Genomic DNA, 23,341 nt, shown 5'->3' with positions numbered 1-23,341 from the left:
TCAGTAGTTGTGGCACGCGGGCTCAGTAGTTGTGGCTCGCGGGCTCAGTAGTTGTGGCTCACGGGCTCTAGAGCGCAGGCTCAGCAGCTGTGGCACACGGGCTCAGTTGTTCCGCGGCATGTGGGATCTTCCTGGACCAGGGCTCGAACCCATGTCCCCTGAATTGGCAGGCAGATTCTTAACCACTGCGCCACCAGGGAAGTCCTCATTTGAGGTTTTTAAGCTAAATTGATGTGATTATGTCCAACATAACCAGATGCTTCTAAAAGCCAATTTTCAAAGAGACATCAGTCCCCCAAACAAGAAAGCCTTCCTTCGGTTATTAATAAATTATTGAAACGCCATCTGCACAGGGGGTGAGGCCGTGGAGGATGATCACAGAGAGCAGGCTGACTCCCACCCCCAACCAGCTAGTCAGCCAGTGCAGGGCACCCGAGGTCCCTCTGTGGTCACCGTCCTCTCAGCCTGCCCCCAAGCCCTTCACCCACTGGAGAGGCTGACCTCACTCAGCTGTCTACCCCCAAGTGAATCACATGGGAATTGACTAGTTTAACACCATCCTCCACAGGTACCTGGTCTGGGGCAGACATTCAACCCCACTTGGGCCAGTGAGAGTGACTGGGGTGCGGGGAGTCTGCCGCCAGTGGGGGTCCTCGGACAGGTTTCCTTGTTCCAAAAAGGAGACCCAAGAAGGAGACCTCTCTTTCTGCCTCTGACGTGACACCCAGAACCTGGTCAGCCACCCTGCAAGCACGAGAGAAACCAGCCTGGGCCCCAGGGGACAGAAGCGGACAGCCCTGCAAGAGACCAAGCGCGGCTCGGTGAGGAACAAGCATTTGGTTTGGTACCCTTCCCGGCACAGAGCTCCACCAAACCCTTGGAATTTCCTGAACGAGGTGAGTGCCTTTTGTTAACAAGCCCCTTCAGCCAGAGCCCTGGGCAGGAAAGGCGGGGGAGAAGCCAGAGGAACCAACCAGGGGAAGAGAAGTTGGAACTTCCAGCTCCACCCCGCCCGGCCTCCAAGGAGGGGAGCGGAGATAGAGACCAAGTGAGTCGCCATTGGCCATGACTTAATCAAGCAGGGAACTCCATAGACACTGCTGAACAAGGCGGCTTCGAGTCCGTGGACACCAGGAGGAGCTGGGAGGGCAGCACAGCTGGAGAGGACACAGCAGCTCTGCCCCCGTCCCCCACACACGCCTCATGCATCTCTTCCCAGCTGGCTGATCCAAGCTGCACCCTTTGTAATAAACCAGTAATCCTAAATAAAGTGCTTTCCTGAGTCCTGTCAATCATTCCAGCAAACTATCAGAGAGGGGCTGGGGGGACCCTGAATTTGCAGTCAGATGAAGTGCGGGTAGCCTGGGAACCCCGAGGCAGGCGCGCCTTGTGGGACCGAGCCCTCACCTGTGGGGTCTGGCTGACCTGGGAGTTAGTGGCAGAGCTGAACTGACTCCTGGGGCACTAAGCAGGTGTCAGAGGCAGAACTGGTATGGAACCAGTTCCTCAGGCCCTGGAGGAAGTCAGAGCTGCCTGCCTGGGTGTGGACACAAATGGCCCGGCTGTGCTGCTACGTGGGACCCTTCCCGAGGGCACAAGTACACACACGTACAAACACTCAGACACTTCAACCCAGGTTCCAGGTTTCCACACGTTCACGGGGCCACGCAGAGCCCATGCCTCCACAAAGACGCACATGCTCCTGGTGGGGCGCACGTCTACCTCCCAGACCCCATGGCCCGGAAGCCAGCCCAGCGCTCCAGGGCTGATCTGCCACAGCGTCCAGATGACAGTACGCCCGCCGCCTCAGCTGAGTCTCACTGCCACGGGGTACCCCGCTGCCCCAGCTCCCGCTTGCTCAGGCCGAGGCAGGGATGGTGAAGCACAGCCACTCCTCATCCAGGGGCACACTCACCGGCACCCCGCTTTCCGAAGCAGACATATCGCCACAAAACCATGGGCCGCCAGGCCTACCTGCTGGTGATGGAGCTGTTCCTGTCCTTGAGGGCGAGCTCACGCTGCTGCAGCTCCACGATGAACCTGGACAGGTCCTCTGGGGTCCTGGGGGGTCAAGAACACGTGTCGGTGCTGGTTGTGCCCTGGAGGGGGACTGGTTGACACCAGAAGGCGGCCCAAAGCCACGCCAGCCACTGGCGGTTCACAGACCTGGGGCGAGTGAGGGCCTGCGCACCGTCCCCGGAGCAGTGGGGTGTGGAGCTGTGCGCTCACCGCCACCTGGGCTCACACCACAGCCAGCCACTAGCCATGTAACACTGGGGACACTACTTTTGTAAGCCTTGATTTTATTTCACCTGTAAAAATAGGGTCGATACATAACAATGTCACCATGCAGAGGATCTGAAGTGAGGTTTAAAAGCACCTACCAGGCAGCTAGCAGAGGAGGTGCCCAGTATATTCCAGTTGCCTTTCCTCCCTTCCACTTCAAAATCCAGGTATGAGAACAGCAGCAATGTAACAACCACAACAGATACCCACATGCCCAATGCCTCATTATTTTCAAAACTATTCCAGGGGCTTCCCTGGTGGCGCAGTGGTTGAGAGTCCGCCTGCCGATGCAGGGGACACGGGTTCGTGCCCCAGTCCAGAAGGATCCCACATGCTGCGGAGTGGCTGGGCCCGTGAGCCATGGCCGCTGAGCCTGTGCGTCCGGAGCCTGTGCTCTGCAACGGGAGAGGCCACAGCAGTGAGAGGCCCGTGTACCGCAAAAAAACCAAAACAAAAAAAAAACTATTCCAGGTTAACGATCTCAGTTAATGCTCAGAGCTGCCCTGCTGTTTACTGTTTCCATTTTGCAAACGGGGAAACTGAGACTCAAAGACACTGATGGCTGGTTCAAAGGCCACCCACTCTCAGCAGCACTGAGCCTCAATCTGAACCCCCTCCTCTAGCTCAGCACCATGGCTCAGGAGAACATACACCAAGAATGTCTTTGACATACAGGTGGCCAACAGGGACATGAAAACATGCTCAACGTCGCCAATTACTAGAGAAATACAAATCAAAACTACAATGAGGTACCACCTCATGAGGTCAGAATGGCCATCGTCAAAAAGTCTACAAATAAGACATGCTGGAGAGGGTGTGGAGAAAAGGGAACCCCCCTACACTGTTGGTGGGAATATAAATTGGTACAGCCACTATGGAGAACAGTATGGAGGTTCCTCAGAAAACTAAAAATGGAACTACCATATGATCCTGCAATCCCACCCCTGGGAGAGGGACTGGAGAAAACTCTAATTCAAAAAGATACATGCATCTCAATGGTCACTGCAGCACTATTTACAATAGCCAAAACATGGAAGCAACCTAAGTGCCCATCAACAGATGTGTGGATAAAGAAGATGTATACACACACACATACACACACACACCCAATGGAATACTACTCAGCCATAAAAAAAGAATGAAATAATGCCATTTGCGGCAACATGGATAGACCTAGAGACTGTCATACTGAGTGAAGTTAAGCCAGACGGAGATAGACAAATATGTGATATCACTTACATGTGGAATCTAAAAAAAATGATACAAATGAACTTATTTACAAAACAGAAATAGACCCATAGACATAGAAAACAAACTTATGGTTACCAAAGTGGGGAGGGGGGATAAATTTGAAATTTGGGATCAACATATACACACTATTGTATATAAAATAGATAAACAACAAGGATCTACTGTACAGCACAGGCAACTATATTCAATATCTTGCAATAACCTATAATGGAAAAGAATCTGAAAAATAATAGATATATTTAACTGAATCACTGTGTTGTACACCTGAAACTAACAACATTGTAAATTAACTATATTTCAATTTTTTTAAATGGCTGATTTTATTTTAAAAATGTCTTTGAGGGCTTCCCTGGTGGCGCAGTGGTTGAGAGTCCGCCTGCCGATGCAGGGGACACGGGTTCGTGCCCCGATCCCGGAAGATCCCACATGCCGCGGAGCGGCTGGGCCCGCGAGCCATGGCCGCGGAGCCTGTGTGTCCGGAGCCTGTGCTCCGCAACGGGAGAGGCCACAGCAGTGAGAGGCCCGCGTACAGCAAAAAAAAAAAAAATAAATAAAAATGTCTTTGAGAGGGCCTCCCTGGTGGCGCAGTGGTTGAGAGTCCGCCTGCCGATGCAGGGGATACGGGTTCGTGCCCCGGTCTGGGAGGATCCCATATGCCGCGGAGCGGCTGGGCCCGTGAGCCATGGCCGCTGGGCCTGCGCATCCGGAGCCTGTGCTCCGCAACGGGGGAGGCCACAACAGTGAGAGGCCCGCATACCGCAAAAAAAAAAAAAAAAAAAAAAAAAAAATGTCTTTGAGAGACAGAATGGAACACCCAGCGGAGTGCAAACATTCCCGACACCTGCGTGGGGCACACAAACTAGACGGCTCGCTGGTGTGCAGCGGCTGAGAGGAGGTGAGCGCAAGGGCCGGAGCCAGAGCCCAGGGCTATGCAGGGGCCATGGCTCAGTACCCACAGGCCCTCCTCCCGGCCCCCAGAGCCAGCACAGTGCCCAGTTTCCAAGAGCGCTCTCTGGCCTCCTCACCCCTCCTGCTGAAGTCGGCACCTGCAGTCACATCGTACCCAAGGACCGCTCACAGAAACCTGCTGAAACCGAGCCTCATGTCCAGGGCCCACAGACCCTGCACCGCCAGGCCCCTGGGGCCTCCTCACCTCCCACTGGACTTTCCTCTGCTGCCTGAACACGGCAACCCATTTGCTCCCCGAAACTCTGCGATAGTTAACCCTGGGCCTGCAAAGCTCTTCCTTCAGTCTCCCCAAGCCTAGCTCGTTCTCAAAAGAGAGGTCTCAGGAAAGATGTCACTTCCTCCAAGAAGCCCCCAAGCCTTTCCCCACCCCATCACGACCCTCGCTGCACAGCACCACCCCCCTTGCTATCAGTTTGGGGTCTCTCAGTGTCTGCCAGTGTCTGCTAGAACGTTAGCCCAAAGACTTCCGCTTGTCAGTGGTACGTCCTGAAAGCCCAGCGCAGCCCCTGCAGAGAGGGGGCCCATGGCCCCACTCGTCACACACAGGGGTTCTGTCATCAACATTCCTCCCAAGGTAATTCCATGATCTCTCCCTTTCAGACCACCTCATGGAGGCCCTTCCCTGGCCACCAGAAGAAAAGCCCTTTATTGGACATTTTGTGAGGACGTGGCCTCAAGGTGTGAACCACTAGGCACAGTGCCGAGATTTCTACCCTTACTCTGCCCTGAACACAAGCCAACTTTGTGGATTAGAAAATACTTACATTGAAAAGATGTTTACCAGTAGAAGACCTTGAGAAACTAAAACCTAGGAGGGGGAGAGGTTGAACCAGCCTTGAATGCCAATTCCCCATTCTTTTCAGAGCTTCCTAATGTTTTCCAACCTCAGGGAGTTAAAGATACTAATAGGAAAATAAGTAAGCAAAACAAGTAGACCCTTTTAAGCCCAGAGATATTTTTTCTGAAACACTGTTAAGAGATTTAAGTTGTTTTCTATTTTTCTATGTTAGTCAAAGGAGTTTGCAAACTATTATTAAATCAATGGGAAGTTTATTTAAAACCAATGAAGCAACTTGCAGGTCTACTTTTGCAAGGCCCCCAGTCCCTATGGGCCCAGGACCAGCCAACGCCGTGTGGACAGGCAGACAGGTGCCCAGAGGGTGGCTGGGGGAGTGTGATGACGACCGCCCTCCTCCTCAGTCCCTTTCCAGGCTGGGCCAAGTCTGCTCAGACCTGAAAGAGCAGTAAGAGCCCGTGGAGAAGCATCTGCCAGACAGACGGCCACACACTCTGCGGGGCCTCTCACTAGCTGAGGGGCAGCAATACCCTCCAAGCAGGAGAGCAACTGGCAGAGTCTGGAGCACGTGGCAGCAATTTAGAAACAAGAGTCTTGCCCTGAGGTACAAATTAGCCCCACAAAGCCAGGAGCTAGAGTAACACAGAGGAGTCAGACTCTTAGCCAACGTTCTCCATTTTCCTTTGAAGTAAAGATAATTTGAAATGTAACAATTTAATAATGAGGGGAAATTGGGAACGGTCAAATGAAGAGAAAAATGCACTCCTTCAGAAACGTTCTACTCCCGCTGACGGCTCCAGGCCTCCGCATCTTCCTGTGACACCTGCAGGCTGAGGCTGCCTCCAAGCACACAGCCTCACCCCCACCCCCCGCCCAGGGCGGCCAGAGGCTCACACCCTTCAGCTGAACTTCACAGAGGCCATCAGACACCCAAATGCTTTGGAACTTTTGAGCAGCTATTTCAACAAAGCATCAAGGGGCCTGGCTCCATATTCGAATAAACTAAGCAGGAAACTGGCTTTCCTGTACTCCCCTCCATGCCACTCCGCCCCCTCGACCAGCCATGCAAACATTTGTGCTGCTCCTCCCAGAGAGGGCAGAGAGCTGCTCCCACCGAGACCGGCGGGGGCGGGACACCGGGGGCGGGGCGCCTCTGCACAGCCACAAGGGTATGGCTCTCGCACCATCCAAGGCCAAGGCAGACTCTCCAGCAGTGGCTTCCCGGCCACGCCCCAGCCCCAAGTCCCAGGTGCGGTGCCATCATTCAGATGCGCCGACACCCCCCAACCCCGCTCCCCACAGAGGGGGTGCTTCAAGCTGCAGGGCCTGCCCTTCCCAGGTGGTGCCCAATTCTGGAGACCAAACTGCACAGGCATGGACCCCGCATCCCATTCCTGCCTCAGCCCTGCCCTGGCCGCCACTGCTGGAAGGCACACAGCAACGGGACCACCTTCTCCGTGTGGCCTCTAGGCTGAAAACCTGCAGCTCCTACTCTGTAAACAGAGACTCAGGAGTCCTGTCCAGTCATCCCTACTGGCCACTAGGTTTCAACTTCTCCTAAAAACCCAGAGACCAGGAAGCCAGGCGACAACACTCAAGAACTATTCTACCCTCAGAGACACAGAAAAGGCGGGAAGTCTTTAAAGAGATGGATGGACTGCGGGAGACTCGAGGCTCAGGTCACAGCTCAGACAACTCCTGGCTGAGCCCGGCTCAACAGGGCTTCTTTAGGCTTATTTCCAAAACCCCAAGACCCAAGCACACGGCGGCACTACCACCTGATAACCCCTCGCACATCCGTTCACGTCACGGGAGCGGGAACCTTTAAAACCACTTCTTATGGTACACAGTTCAACTCCACTGTAACACGAGGACTGGGAAGCGAGGACAACACAGGCCATGGTGAAAGCGGTGTGAGAGCTCATCGTGTAAATGAGGGCACACGTTTCCATTTAAAATGATCATTAATCAATAAACAGTATGGAATTCCACGCACCTTGAGTTTGCAGTGTTGATCAAAAAGAAAACGTGTTCTGTTGGAGGACTGCACTGTATGACCTTCAGTTAAAACAGAGTACTTGTGAGGCACTGGTTTGAGAATGTTCCCCGTGAGAAAAAGAAAAGATAGCGAGGCGGGTTTGGCAACACATGTACATTCCTGAGGCCGCGACGGGGCGAACCGAGGGCGCGGGTGGAGTTTGATCAAGGGGGCAGGAGGCCTCTGTCTATACTGACAGCAGTACTGTGAACACACCTGAAGAGAAGGAAGTAGGAAGAAATCAGGGCCTAAAGGACTCCCAAGGTAACCCAGTCCCCTGGGTGGACGGGCAGGAGGCATCTGGGTAACAGAGGACATGATCCCGGGCAGACTCATGCATCCCCGAGGCCCCACCATGGGCTCCTTGGGGAAGAAACCCAGGCAGGAGAGCTCACTCATCCAGCACAGCGGCTCCTGTGACCCAGCAAGACAAGTCGCTGGCAAGGCTACCGCCCTGCCCCACTGCCCCAAGGAGGGCTGAGCCGTCCTCCTGGACCAGGTAAGAAGAGCGGCTGAAAGGGGAGACCACACCCAGCGACCAGCAACTGCACTTCCGGGAACACGTCTCAAGGAAGCAACCCAGGGGTGTGCCCTACGTGTGGTTAAGTACGCATCGTGGCATTGCTTGTTTCTTAACGGTGGTAAAACACATGCAACACAGACCTTCCCATCTCAACCACTTCTGAGTGCATGTTCAGCGTCAGTGAGTCGTGCAGCCATCACCACCATGCATCTCCAGAACCTCCTCACGTTCCCCAACTGAGATCCTGTAGCCATTGAACGACAACCGCAATTCCCCCCACTCCCGAGCCAGCCCTTGGCGCCCACCCTCTGCTCTGTCTCTGTGAAGGCGATGCCTCGTACAAGTGAAGTCGTGCACTGTCTGTCCTTCTGTGTCCGTCTTAATTCATGCAGCCTGAGGCCCGCAGTGTGTCAAACGTCTCATGGGTCAGACTTCCCTTCCTCTTTAAGGCTGAGTAACATTCCACTGCCTGGAGATACTTAGTTTACTTAACCATTCATCCTTCAGTGGGCACTTGGGTTGTTTCTACCCTTTGGCTACTGTGAATAATGCTGCTATGAACACTGGCTTTCAAATATGTGTTCAACTCCTTAATTTCAACCCTGTTGGATATATACCCAGAAGGAGAATTGCTGGATCATTCCATTTTCAATTTTTTGAGGAACCGCCATACCATTTCCTATACCAGCAGTATGGCCGCTACGGATCACAGAAAGCACACGAGAACAGAAGAGGGCATGCTCCCTCCTGGTCAGGGCAACGGGATACGTATGGCTTCATGGGATGTGGCATTGTAAAGCCGGGGGGGGGGGCGGTGTCTGGAATAGTCAGAGTAACCCATGGGCCATTTGCACCAGAATCATCTGGATTAACTCCAGCCCACCTACCTCCAACTCTGGACCCACTGAAACGAAACCCCTGGAGGTGGGGTTTGGGAGCTGCCAACAAGTGATTTTTTTTTTTAACATCTTTATTGGAGTAGAATTGCTTAACAACGGTGTGTTAGTTTCTACTGTATAACAAAGTGAATCAGCTATACATATACATATATACCCATATGCCCTTCCTCTTGCGTCTCCCTCCCACCCTCCCTATCCCACCCCTCTAGGTGGTCACAAAGCACCGAGCCGATCTCCCTGTGCTCTGCGGCTGTTTCCCACTAGCTATCTATTTTACGTTTGGTAGTGTATATATGTCCATGCCACTCTCTCACTTTGTCACAGCTTACCCTTCCCCCTCCCCGTGTCCTCAAGTCCATTCTCTACGTACCCTTCCCCCTCCCCGTGTCCTCAAGTCCATTCTCTATGTCTGCGTCTTTATTCCTGTCCTGCCCCTAGGTTCTTCAAAACCTTTTTTTCTTAGATTCCACATATATGTGTTAGCATGCGGTATTTGTTTTTCTCTTTCTGACTTACTTCACTCTGTATGACAGTCTCTAGGTCCATCCACCTCACTACAAATAATTTCATTTCTTCTTATGGCAGAGTAATATTCCACTGTATATATGTGCCACATCTTTATCCATTCATCTGTCGATGGACATCTGGGTTGCTTCCATGTCCTGGCTATTGTAAATAGTGCTGCAATGAACATTTTGGTACATGTCTCTTTTTGAATTATGGTGTTCTCAGGGTATATGCCCAGTAGTTGGATTTCTGGGTCATATGGTAGTTCTATTTTTAGTCTTTTAAGGAACCTCCATACTGTCCTCCATAGTGACTGTATCAATTTACATTCCCACCAACAGTGCAAGAGTGTTCCCTTTTCTGCACACCCTCTCCAGCATTTATTGTTTGTAGATTTTTTGATGATGGCCATTGTGACTGGTGTGAGATGATATCTCATTGTAGTTTTAATTTGCATTTCTCTAATGATTAGTGATGTTGAGCATCCTTTCACGTGTTTGTAGGCAATCTGTGTATCTTCTTTGGAGAAATGTCTATTTAGGTCTTCTGCCCATTTTTGGATTGGGTTGTATGGTTTTTTGATACCGAGCTGCATGAGCTGCTTGTAAATTTTGGAGATTAATCCTTTGTCAGTTGCTTCATTTGCAAATATTTTCTCCCATTCTGAGGGTTGTTTTTTCGTCTTGTTTGTGGTTTCCTTTGCTGTGCAAAAGCTTTTAAGTTTCATTAGGTCCCATTTGTTTAGTTTTGTTTTTATTTCCATTTCTCTAGGAGGTGGGTCAAAAAGGATCTTGCTGTGATTTATGTCATTAGGGTGTTCTGCTTATGTTTTCCTCTTGAGAGTTTGATAGTGTCTGGTCTTACTTTTAGGTCTTTAATCCATTTTGAGTTTATTTTTGTGTATGGTATTAGGGAGTGTTCTCATTTCATTCTTTTACATGTAGCTGTCCAGTTTTCCCAGCACCACTTACTGAAGAGGCTGTCTTTTCTCCATTGTATATTCTTGCCTCCTTTATCATCAAAGATAAGGTGACCATATGTGCGTGGGTTTATCTCTGGGCTTTCTATCCTGTTCCATTGATCTATATTTCTCTTTTTGTGCCAGTACCATACTGTCTTGATTACCGTACCTTTGTAGTATAGTGTGAAGGCAGTGAGTCTGATTCCTCCAGCTCCGTGTTTCTTTCTCAAGATTGCACTGGCTATTCGGGGCCTTTTGTGTTTCCATACAAATTGTGAAATTTCTTGTTCTAGTTCTGTGAAAAATGCCGTTGGTAGTTTGATACGGATGGCACTGAATCTGTAGATTGCTTTGGGTAGTAGAGTCATTTTCACAACGTTGATTCTTCCAATCCAGGAACGTGGTATATCTCTCCATCTGTCGGTATCATCTTTAATTTCTTTCATCAGTGTCTTATAGTTTTCTGCATAAGGTCTTTTGTCTCCTTAGATAGGTTTATTCCTAGGTATTTTATTCTTTTTGTTGCAATGGTAAATGGGAGTGTTTCCTTAATTTCTCCTTCAGATTTTTCATCATTAGTGTATAGAAATGCAAGAGATTTCTGTGCATTAATTTTGTATTCTGCTATTTTATCAAATTCATTGATTAGCTCTAGTAGTTTTCTGGTAGCATCTTTAGGATTCTCTATGTATATTATCTGCAAACAGTGACAGCTTTACTTCTTCTTTTCTGATTTGGATTCCTTTTATTTCTTTTTCTTCTCAGATTGCTGCAGCTAAAACTTCTAAAACTATGTTGAATAATAGTGGTGAGAGTGGGCAACCTTGTCTTGTTCCTGATCTTAGTGGAAATGGTTTCAGTTTTTCACCATTGAGAACAACGTTGGCTGTGGGTTTGTCACATATGGCCTTTATTATGTTGAGGTAAGTTCCCTCCATGCCTACTTTCTGGAGGGTTTTTATCATAAATGGGTGTTGAATTTTCTCAAAAGCTTTTCCTGCATCTATTGAGATGATCATATGGTTTTTCTCCTTCAATTTGTTAATATGGTGTATCACATTGATTGATTTGTGTATATTGAAGAATCCTTGCATTCCTGGGATAAACCCCACTTGACCATTGTGTATGATCCTTTAAATGTGCTGCTGGATTCTGTTTGCTAGTATTTTGTTGAGGATTTCTGCATCTATGTTCATCAGTGATATTGGCCCGTAGATTTCCTTTTTTGTGACATCTTTGTCTGGTTTTGGTATCAGAGCGATGTTGGCCTCATAGAATGAGTTTGGGAGTGTTCCTCCCTCTGCTATATTTTGGAAGAGTTTGAGAAGGATGGGTGTTAGCTCTTCTCTAAATGTTTGATAGAATTCACCTGTGAAGCCATTTGCTCCTGGGTTTTTGTTTGTTGGAAATTTTTAATCACAGTTTCAATTTCAGTGCTTGTGATTGGTCTGTTCATATTTTCTATTTCTTTGTGGTTCAGTCTCGGAAGGTTGTGCTTTTCTAAGCATTTGTCCATTTCTTCCAGGTTGTCCATTTTATTGGCATAGAGTTGCTTGTAGTAATCTCTCATGATCCTTTGTATTTCTGCAGTGTCGGTTGTTACTTCTCCTTTTTCATTTCTAATTCTATTGAGTCTTCTCCCTTTTTTTCTTGATGAGTCTGGCTAATGGTTTATCAATTTTGTTTATCTTCTCAAAGAACCAGCTTTTAGTTTTATTGATCTTTGCTATCGTTTCCTTCATTTCTTTTTCATTTATTTCTGATCTGATCTTTATGATTTCTTTCCTTCTGCTAACTTTGGGGTTGTTTTGTTCTTCTTTCTCTAATTGCTTAGATGTAAGGTTAGGTTGTTTGAGATATTTCTTGTTTCTTGAGGTAGGATTGTATTGCTATAAACTTCCCTCTTAGAACTGCTTTTGCTACATCCCATAGGTTTTGGGTCACCGTGTTTTCATTGTCATTTGTTTCCAGGTTTTTTTTAATTTCCTCTTTGATTTCTTCAGTGATCTCTTGGTTATTTAGTAGTGTATTGTTTAGCCTCCATGTGTTCGTATTTTTTACAGATTTTTTCCTGTAACTGATACATAGTCTCATAGCATTGTGGTCGGAAAAGATACTTGATATGATTTCAATTTTCTTAAATTTACTAAGGCTTGATTTGTGACCCAAGATATGATCTATCCTGGAGAATGCTCCATGAGCACTTGAAAAGAAAGTGTATTCTGTTGTTTTTGGATGGAATGTCCTATAAATATCAATTAAGTCCATCTTGTTTAATGTATCATTTAAAGCTTGTGTTTCCTTACTTATTTACATTTTGGATGATCTGTCCATTGGTGAAAGTGGGGTGTTATTTTCCCCTACTATGATTGTGTTACTGTTGATTTCCTCTTTTACGGCTGTTAGCATTTGCCTTATGTATTGAGATGCTCCTATGTTGGGTGCATAAATATTTACAATTGTTATATCTTCTTCTTGGATTGATCCCTTGATCATTATGCAGTGTCCTTTGTCTCTTGTAATAGTCTTTAAAGTCTATTTTGTCTGATATGAGAATTGCTACTCCAGCTTTCTTTTGATTTCCATTTGCATGGAATATCTTTTTCCATCTCCTCACTTTCAGTCTATATGTGTCCCTAGTTATGAAGTAGACAGCATATATATGGGTCTTGTTTTTGTATCCATTCAGCCAGGCTATGTCTTTTGGTTGGAGCATTTAATCTATTTACGTTTAAGGTAGTTATCGATATGTATGTTCTTATTACCACTTTCTTAATTGTTTTGGGTTTGTCATTGTAGATCTTTTCCTTCTCTTGTGTTTCTTGCCTAGAGAAGTTCCTTTAGTATTTGTTGTAAAGCTGGTTTGGTGGTGCTGAATTCTCTTAGCTTTTGCTTGTCTGTAAAGGTTTTAATTTCTCTGTCGAATCTGAATGAGATCCTTGCTGGGTAGAGTCATCTTGGTTGTAGGTTTTCCCCTTTCATCACTTTAAATATGTCCTGCCAATCCCTTCTGGCTTGCAGAGTTTCTGCTGAAAGATCAGCTGTTAACCTTATGGGGATTCCCTTGTGTGTTATTTGTTGCTTTTCCCTTGCTGCTTTTAATATTTTTTCTTTGTATTTAATTTTTGATAGTTTGATTAATATATGTCTTGGCGTGTTTCTCCTTGGATTTATCCTGTATGGGACTCTCTGTGCTTCCTGGACTTGATTGACTATTTCCTTTCCCATATTAGGGAAGTTTTCAACTATAACCTCTTCAAATATTTTCTCAATCCCTTTCTTTTTCTCTTGTTCTTCTGGGACCCCTATAATTCAAATGTTGGTGCGTTTAATGTTGTCCCAGAGGTCTCTGAGACTGTCCTCAATTCTTTTCATTCTTTTTTCTTTATTCTTTTCTGCAGTAGTTATTTCCACTACTTTATCTTCCAGGTCACTTATCCGTTCTTCTGCCTCAGTTATTCTGCTATTGATCCCTTCTAGAGAATTTTAAATTTCATTTTTTGTGTTGTTCATCATTGTTTGTTTGCTCTTTAGTTCTTCTAGGTCCTTGTTAAACATTTCTTGTATTTTCTCCATTCTATTTCAAGATTTTGGATCATCTTTACTATCATTACTCTGAATTCTTTTTCAGGTAGACTGCCTATTTCCTCTTCATTTGTTTGGTCTGGTGGGTTTTTCCCTTGCTCCTTCATCTGCTGTGTATTTCTCTGTCTTCTCCTTTTGCTTAACTTACTGTGTTTGGGGTCTCCTTTTTGCAGGCTGCAGGTTCGCAGTTCCCGTTGTTTTTGGCGTCTTCTCCCAGTGGGTAAGGTTGGTTCGGTGGGTTGTGTAGGCGTCCTGGTGGAGGTGACTAGTGCCTGTGTTCCGGTGGATGAGGCTGGATCTTGTCTTTCTGGTGGGCAGGAGCACGTCTGGTGGTGTGTTTTGGGGTGTCTTTGAACTTATGATTTTAGGCTGCCTCTCTACTAATGGGTGGAGTTGTGTTCCTGTCTTGCTAGTTGTTTGGCATAGGGTGTTCAGCACTGTAGATTGCTGGTTGTTGCATGGAGCTGGGTCTTAGCGTTGAGATGGAGATCTCTGGGAGAGCTTTCACTGTTTGGTATTACGTGGGGCCGACCAATGTCCTGAACTTGGCTCTCCCACCTCAGGTGCTCAGGCCTGACAACCAGCTGGAGCACCAAGACCCTGTCAGCCACACGGCTCAGAAGAAAAGAGGGAGGGAGGGAGGGACGGAGGGATGGAGGGACGGAGGGAGGGAAGGAAAGAAGGAAAGAAGGAAAGAAAGGAAGAAAAAAATAATACAATAAAATTATGAAAGTAAAAAAAAGTATTAAAAATTAAAAAGTAGTAAAAAAAAAAAAAGAGCAACCAAACCAAAAAACAAATCCACCAATGATAACAAGCACTAAAAACTACACTGAAAAAAAAAAAAAACAAAAACGGACAGACAGACCGTAGGACAAATGGCAAAAGCAAAGCTATACAGACAAAGTCACACAAAGAAGCATATACATACACACACACAAAAAGAGAAAAAGGAAAATATATATATATATATATATATATATATATATATATATATATATATAAAAGAAGAGAGCAACCACATCAATAAAGAAATCTACCAATGATAATAAGCTCTAAATACTAAACTAAGATAAATATAAGACCAGAAACAAATTAGATGCAGAAAGCAAACCCCAAGTCTACAGTTGCTCCCAAAGTCAACTGCCTCAATTTGGGGATGATTCATTGTCTATTCAGGTATTCTACAGATGCAGGGTACACCAAATTGATTGTGGAGATTTAATCCGCTGCTCCTGAGGCTGCTGGAAGAAATTTCCCTTTCTCTTCTTTGTTCGCACAGCTCCTGGGGTTCAGCTTTGGATTTGGACCCGCCTCTGCGTGTAGGTCGCCTGAGGGCATCTGTTCTTTGCTCAGACAGGACGGGGTTAAAGGAGCAGCTGCTTCGGGGGCTCTGGCTCACTCAGGCCGGGGGGGAGGGAGGGGCATGGAGTGTGGGGCGAGCCTGCGGCAGCAGAGGCTAGTAGAACGTTACACCAGCCTGTGGTGTGCCGTGCGTTCTCCCAGGGAAGCTGTTCCTGGATCACGGGACCCTGGCAGTGGCGGGCTGCAGGGCTCCCAGGAGGGGAGGTGTGGACAGTGACCTGTGCTCGCACACAGGTTTCTTGGTGACTGCAGCAGCAGCCTGAGCGTCTCATGTACGTCTCTGGGGTCCGCGCTGATAGCCACGGCTCATGCCTATCTCTGGAGCTTGTTTAGGTGGCGCTCTGAATCCCCTCTCCTCACGCACCAGGAAACAAAGAGGGAAGAAAAAGTCTCTTGCCTCTTCGGCAGGTCCAGACTTTTCCCCGGACTCCCTCCCGGCTAGCTGTGGCACACTAGCCCCCTTCAGGCTGTGTTCACGCCGCCAACCCCAGTCCTCTCCCTGCGCTCCGACCGAAGCCCGAGCCTCACTCAGCTCCCAGCCTTGCCCGCCCCGGCGGGTGAGCAGACAAGCCTCTCAGGCTGGTGAGTGCCGGTCGGCACCGATCCTCTGTGCGGGAATCTCTCCGCTTTGCCCTCCGCACCCCTGTGGCTGTGGTCTCCTCCGTGGCTCCGAAGCTTTCCCCCTCCTCCACCCACAGTCTCCGCCCGCGAAGGGGCTCCTAGTGTATGGAAACCTTTCCTCCTTCACGGCCCCCTCCCACTGGTGCAGGTCCTGGCCCTATTCTTTTGTCTGTTTTTCCTTTTTCTTTTGTCCTACCCAGGTACGTGGGGAGTTTCTTGCCTTTTGGGAGGTCTGAGGTCTTCTGCCAGCATTCAGCAGGTGTTCTGTAGGAGTTGTTCCACGTCTAGATGTATTTCTGATGTATTTGTGGGGAGGAAGTTGATCTCCTTGTCTTACTCCTCCGCCATCTTGAAGGCACCCCCAACAAGTGATTATTGTGCACAACTTAAAACCACTAAGCATTTGTAGAAATGGAGAAATCTACGCAGCAAAATAATCATATAACACTGCAAGGCAAGACACCAAAAAATTCTGTGCCACCCAGAAAACCATCTGCTACACACTTGACAAAGAAAACATTCTCTGAGGTTCTCTGTCAAGTTGATAGACAAATATTGTTTCAGAACTTGGTCCAAACCTAAAAGAGGAATCCCAGAAGACAAAGCAAAGTGATTTACCTACAATTGTCATTGCAAGAACACTGGAAACTAACAGTTGAAATCAAGTGACTGCTGTGGTTACTATGTAAGGAAAGGGTACCAGACGTTTTGCCGATATCATACATAATCAACCATCTCCTTCAAAATAGTTATAATAATACAACACAAAATACGATATAAAAACCAGAAATAACTAATGAAAACACAACAGCAAGGCTGCTATGAACAGGGCTGCTTCATCACACAGCTGCAGGGGGAACTGCAAGTTCCTGTGGTCATGGAAGTTTGCTTCTGAGGCGGAACTGTAATACGGGAGAATCGCTGCACACTCTGAGACAGGAATTCTCAGCACCTACGGATGCTCCACTGTCTCACCCTTTCAACATCCTTATGAGGTCGGCACTATTACCACCCCGATTCTACAGTGGGGGACGTTGGGGCACAGGAGAGTCAAGAGTAACCCACACCCAGACAGCCAGGCTGAGGCCGTGTCCCTGACTCCGTGCTGCCGTGTCCAGCAACTTCAGACTAGGCGTATGAACTGTGCCATATGCACGATGCCGTCAGGACAGTAAGTGTAAGTGACGTGAGGAAAGAGTTTAATGATAACAAGCATATACATACACGGAAAAAGGCAAAACCAGAAACGAGATTAAGGGCAGTTTGAGTAAAAACATCCCTGGTGAGGTAAGAACTGGAAGATGTTTAGGAACAGGCAGAGTCGCATTCCTGTTGTGGGATTCCTGGTATTTTGTTCCTTTTTTCAAAAAGACTCTATAATTTTGTTGTGAGAACTTCTCCAGCTGTGGAAGCCAGGAGCCACGGAACTGGTGGCCAGCTGTCAGCTGAGCCCACACATCACGCTCACAAGGCATCTTCGTGGGCTGTTCCAAAGAGCCCCCAACCACCATGGCCCAGCGGCCACAGGGACAGCCCGTCAGGACGCCCAGGACCAGCGCACCTGCTCTGGCTCCGTCACTGTGCACGCAGGCCAGGTGTGGAAGGCTGGTTCTACACGGCGCACGGGGACCGAGGGGCTGCGCACCATTCCCGAGGCCCAGGCCTCTTGGCCCTGTGCCCTGACCCAGGCGGAGAATGAGGCAGACACGTGCGGGGTGCGGTAATTGCTCGTGCAGCCCTCTGCCCTCGCTCTCCAAGCTCCGCAAGGCTGAGAGCTGAGCACAGGAAGGAAGAGGCACAGCATGCTCCGTAAGGACCACACGCTGGGCAGGAGGGGGTCAGACAGGAGCAGGGGATGGGGGGGAGGGCAGGAGGGGGGATGGGCAGGACAGGGGGTGGGCAGGAGGGGACCGGACAGGAGCAGGGGATGGGGGGAGGGCAGGAGGGGGGGGTGAGCGGGACGGGGGATGGGCAGGAGGGGCAACACTGATGTCTGGGCCATGGGGAGGGTCATTCGTTTGTTCAGAGCCTAGTGGCCACCCGGCCCCCAGGCAGGGCTCGGCCAGCGCTGCAGGCAGCACGAGTGCCCAGACTCCCGTCTCCAGAAGCAGACTCTCCCTGTCCTGGAGGAGCCCGCGAGTCGGGCGGTCCCAGAGGCACTCGGGCAAAGAGCTCAGGTACAAAACCGCACCTACACTTATTTCTAGAGAAAGTCACCCATATGTATGCATATTTACAGAACATAACCTAGAGAGATTCACCCCAAATTGATACCTCCAGGTCAGGGCTGAGACTGCTGGTGGCAATCAAAGGGATCTTTACCTTCATGTGCACTCTCTGAATTCTTTTGATGAGAATTTATATATTACACGCCTAAGTACAAATAAAAACTAGGGAAAAGACCACACACACAGCATGCTCCCCATGCGGAAAGGCCACTGGAGAAGCAGGGGAACTGAGAGAAGACAGCGTTCCTCCAGCGAACGCTCAGCACAGTACGAGCCCGGGGCGCGGGGGACGCAGGCAGAAGGGCAAACCCAAGAAGCCCGGGAATTCAGGACTCGGGACCTCGTTCCGCGGAAACAGAGCGCCGCGGCTCGACTACCACCCGCCCGTCACGAGCTCCAAGTGCAGACGGAGGGAAGCTCTTGAAGGGCTGTTGAATCACGAAGGATTATTAAACAATTGCAGCCTTCACCACACATCAAATCAAAGGCCAGAGGCCAAAGCACCTCCAACCGGCAGGAAGAGTGTTCATTTTTCAGAACCTCCTGACCTGCTGTGCGGCTACACGTACTCGGAGATGTTTCCCAAGTGTGCTCTGGGGATTAGCTACACGCTTGTATCCAGCAGGAGTCGGGCCAGGCATCACCACAGCAAAAATCGGCACAGGAAGATCCATCCACCCCACCGCTTCACCAACTAAAAAGTGGCAGGCCTTCAGAGGGCCTCAGGATCCTCCAACTCAGAGATGACAGGAGAGTGACAGTCCCAACTGCAGCCCAAGCTGTGACATCTGCTGTTTAAAACTCTGGCTTCAGCTGCAAAGCCTTTTAACCCTAACTGGTGGGCTTCAGAGGAGGAAAAGGCTTTGTTCAACCTGCAGCTGAATTTTGACTCAAACTCAGCTGCGAGCAAAATAGGAGGCCTAGGGAGTTGAGCCCAGTGGTTTATTTTCGAGGCAGAGGCATTCCAGCCCGAGCAGCAGCTATTTTGAGGCTCCTAACAGCAGATGCCAGAACTCCTGTTGAAGCTCAAAGTGCCATTTCAATGGGTCCGAAAGACATGAGATCCAGAGGATTCCAGTTTCTAAAATAAATCAAACAGCAACAACCACAAAACTAATTAACAAGCAAGAAACCTCAAGCTCTCTTTGAAGGCGCTATTTTCCACAAGAGAAGCCCACAGTGTAAAGGGCCACAGCCCAGAGGGTGGGCTTCCATCAGAGGGCCCTACGCTGGGGCGGGGGCGGGGGGGATACTCCCAAGCGAGGTGGACTCCCTCGCAGGTTTGTTTCTGCAGAAACTATGCAGAACTGCAAGTAGGAAACATTACACAACAAAACTTGGTGCTAAAGCCCAAACGGAGAGTAAGCGTTCACGACTGAGAAGTCGCAGAGGCACAGAAGGTCCTGTATGCAGGGCTTTTTGAAAACGTGACACAGTCATGTGGGGAGGTCGGGAAGGATTCACGTCACCAACGACTGGCAAAGCCCAGTCCGCATCCCAGGGTCGGGAGAAGCAGCACCCAATCCTGAGGCCACGAGCTGGCATCAGACACTGCAGAGAAAGGAAGGCTGTGACCACTAACTGGTCCTGAGGTCGCAAGCACCCAACCTTCAGGGGACAAAAAGGGCATCAGTCCCTCTCAGCACCCGAGCCTGGGGCCAGTCCATGACACCCCGGCCACATGGTGGACAGCAGCCATCGTACATCTTCTAAAGCTGCCCGCCTCCCAGATGCACAGAGGACAAGTCACTCTTTCCCCACGGAGAGGTGGCCAGTAACAGACGCCGTCTCGGGCACACCTCTCTCTGGCCCAAGCACACGTCCGAAGGACCACACGGTGCACCCAGCGCCGGGGACCCTCGTCAGGTCACAGCCCTCCCCTGTGACCAATGGTGGTTTCCACCTGAGACAAGGTCCCTCTGCCCACCAGCCCCACCGCCTGCCTGACGGGAAGAGAGGTACCGAAAGGCGTGTGCTTCTCCAGGCCACTGCACATCCACGGGCCTTCCCGATTCCAAGGGCCACCCCGGTCCCCTCTGCCCCCCCATGGCCGTGGGGACAGCCTCTGAGATTAACCGCATGCCCGTACTCCGCACCCTCTGGACCCCACGCCCAGGCTCGGCGCGCCCCTCCCCTCCTCCCGAGCCCGCACCTCCACAGCGAGGGCTCCCTGCCCCCTCCCAGACCCGCCGTTCTCCCCGGAGCCTCCCCAGCTTGTCCTTTTCCCTCTGACCTCGCTGCCACTCCTGCTGGGGCCCTGCAGACCGGAAGCCCTGGGGCCTAGGCTGCCCCAGCTCTTCTCCTCGCTCCCCAGCCCCCGCGCCGGCAGCCTTGGCGCACAGTCGGGAGACTCCCCGGCTTCGACCATGGTGAAGGGCGCCCACCTGCCCACTCCACACCGCCTGTGGCCCGGGGAGCCTCCAGGCTCAGCCCAGCCCGACCACACTCCTGACCCTCCCCCTCCAACCCCGCTCCTCGGGAGGTGGAGCCGCCATCCTGCCTGTTACCCAGGCCAAACCCGTAACTCCTGACACTTCCTCCGCACCCCGCTTCTCATCGCTCGGCAGATCCTGTCAGATTTACCTTCAGAACACACCCAAATCCAACCACTCGTACCAGCTCTGCCACCGCGTGACCCAGGGCCCCACCTCCCCCGAGTCAGCCCCACGGCAGCGTAACCATCCTTGGTTTCATACTCACCCTTTAACTGCTGCTTGCAACACAACCACCACAATGATTACTTTAAAATGTAAGCTAGATCACATGCCTCTTTTGTCAAAACTCTCCAGCGCATCCCCACCCCAATGCCAAGTAAAAGCCCAAGTCCCCACCGGAGCCTGTGAGGCCTAAGATGGACCGACCACAGCTGCCTCTCACACCCACTGGACTGGAGCCACACTCCCACCCCAGGGCCTTTGCACGTCCCACTTCTGGAAGACTCCTCCCCTAGGGATCCACGTGGCACGCTCCCTCATCAACTCCTTCAGGTCTTTGCCCAAATGTTACCAAGCTCATTGTGGGTCGGCCCCAACCACCCTATTTAAACCTGTAAACCGTAAACTTCCTCTCCCACCCTCAGCCCAAACCCTCTCTCACTCTTCCCTGCACTGTTTTCCTTCATAGAAAATACCGCCATCTTAGATGCTACGTATTTTACCTATTTACCCATTTGTCATCTTTCTGCTTCAACTAAAATGCAAGCTCCATAAAAGCAAGGTACTGTTTTTAATTTTATTCTCTTTTTTCACCGGCTGTGAACCTCGAATACTGCCTGGCCTTCAATAAATATTAGCTGAATGAATGAAAAATCATGATATCTTTCCAGAACAGTAACTACCCAACTAAATTCTACCAGAGTTTGAACTCAGACCACTGTATCAGAAGTTTAGTATTACTGGTTAAATAAACTACAGCCCATCCATACAATGCAATCTGTTTAATATAAAAAGAAAAGGACAAAGAATCTTTTTATATTAACATGGGGCTGCTAAATAAAAATACAAGAGGCAGAACATGAGCCCACTATGCCAGCTGCTTCCTGTTGGAGAGAACAGAAGTGGACCAGGAGATTTATCACTACATACCTTTTCAAAAGGTTTTAATATTTATACCAAGGAAATAAAATACCTATCGGGAAAATAGTTTTTTTTAAACTTAGTGTTATAAACTTATACTGCAGAATCAGATACTACACAAAATTTTTCTAAAAAGAAAACAATTATTCCATGATGAATTAAGGCATTAAAAACTAATTATAGGGCTTCCCTGGTGGCGCAGTGGTTGAGAGTCCGCCTGCCGATGCAGGGGACACGGGTTCGTGCCCCGGTCTGGGAAGATCCCACATGCCGCGGAGCAGCTGGGTCCGTGCGCCATGGCCGCTGAGCCTGCGCATCCAGAGCCTGTGCTCCGCAACGGGAGAGGCCACAGCAGTGAGAAGCCCGCGTACCGCAAAAAAAAAAAAAACAAAACTAATTATAATCACATAATGAAACAATCATATATAATTTCTAAACGTTGTTTAGCTAAGTATAACAATAAGAATAGTTTGCATTATAAGTGGGGCAAAAATATATTAATAAAAAGCTTCCTATCTGAAATAATCAAGACTGGTCATTGATCCCAAAAGTTGGCTAAAGTAGGCAATCAATATACGTATCTCAAACATTTTAACTTAAACTATTACAAATATACAATCATTCCACAAGCTGCAAACTTCTCCAAATATGGGTCCACTAAACTGAGTTTCATCTTATATTTTTTGCATAAACCACAAATCATAATCCAAGATTTTAGCTTTGTTTCTTTAAAATGGACACCTGCCATCTTCCTAAATTTTACAGCTTTTCTCCTAATCTTTTATAGTCAATTCACTTTATTCAACAGCTTCTTTTTAGCAACTTTCCTTTGAGACTTTCCAAAGCATTCAACTTCGTTTTCACAGAAACACTGCTTTCTTCACACATCTTTCACCAGACTCTAGAGTATTTAATTCAATCATGTGATTACAATAACATGTGGGACTGGCAGAGAAACAGGCTCATCCTGGATGGACCAGCACCACCTCCTGGGAGCGGCCTGAGTGAGGAAGGGCTACAACTGGTGGCGCATTCTGCCACGATTAACAAAAAACACAGGGGCTTGGTTTTTGGAGGCAGGAGGAGGGATGGGATGGAGGTCTGCAAGTTTTCAAAGGAATTGTTCTTAACCTGAGGCTGGGTACAGAGGGGGCTGTATCTACTCCTTAAAGACATTCTCTTTATGGTGATGGAAATGGATAATGCATTTCAAAATGTTTTAAAAAAATCTTTAGCCTACGTCCCAAGCATCTGCTGTGCTGTGGAAATCCATCAGGACCTTTCAGAGAAAGAATGAGGGGTTCTGGCCAATCCAGAGAGGCAATTAGGTGCACAGCTCTTCTAAGAGCTGCTACTCCACTTTCCTACAGAATCAGACAGGACACGTAGATGGGTGACAGGTGACAGGTGCCAAAAGCGGACTCCACGAACCAGCAGCAGCACAGAGGCGGCAGCAAGCGGCCCCCACCTCAGACCTGAACTCCCTTCACTCCTAGTTACGCGACCCCTGACAAGCATCCGCCTCTCCAAACTGCCGTTCCCTCCTCAGGAAGATGAGTACAATAGCATCCACCACATGGGGCTGTCAAGAAAACACTGCATATAAAGGACTCATGTTGGAAGAGTATGATACTAGTATGAATTACAGACAATATTACAGAACACATAACCAAAATAACATGTGTCCAACGAGAAAGCTACGTGGCAGTTACTAGTTACCAGCGTGAATTCACTAAG

At 49.0% G+C, this 23,341-nt stretch overlaps 1 protein-coding gene across 2 annotated transcripts in view; it reads right to left on the bottom strand.

Moving 5' to 3' along the window:
* MAD1L1 (mitotic arrest deficient 1 like 1) overlaps positions 1–23,341 on the bottom strand; it is a 323,431-nt gene that overhangs the window by 236,964 nt on the left and 63,126 nt on the right. For both annotated transcript variants that reach the window (XM_082645300.1, XM_082645299.1), the window contains exon 10: positions 1,975–2,061. In XM_082645300.1, coding sequence (XP_082501426.1) covers positions 1,975–2,061 — 87 coding nt within the window. The remainder of the gene's footprint in view (positions 1–1,974; positions 2,062–23,341) is intronic.

The sequence above is a fragment of the Mesoplodon mirus genome (assembly GCF_964341445.2).
Source record: "Mesoplodon mirus genome assembly, chromosome: 15".
NCBI classification, from domain to species: Eukaryota; Metazoa; Chordata; class Mammalia; order Artiodactyla; family Ziphiidae; genus Mesoplodon; species Mesoplodon mirus.
Note: the sequence above shows the minus strand (reverse complement) of the source record. Positions and strands in the feature narration are given on the sequence as shown.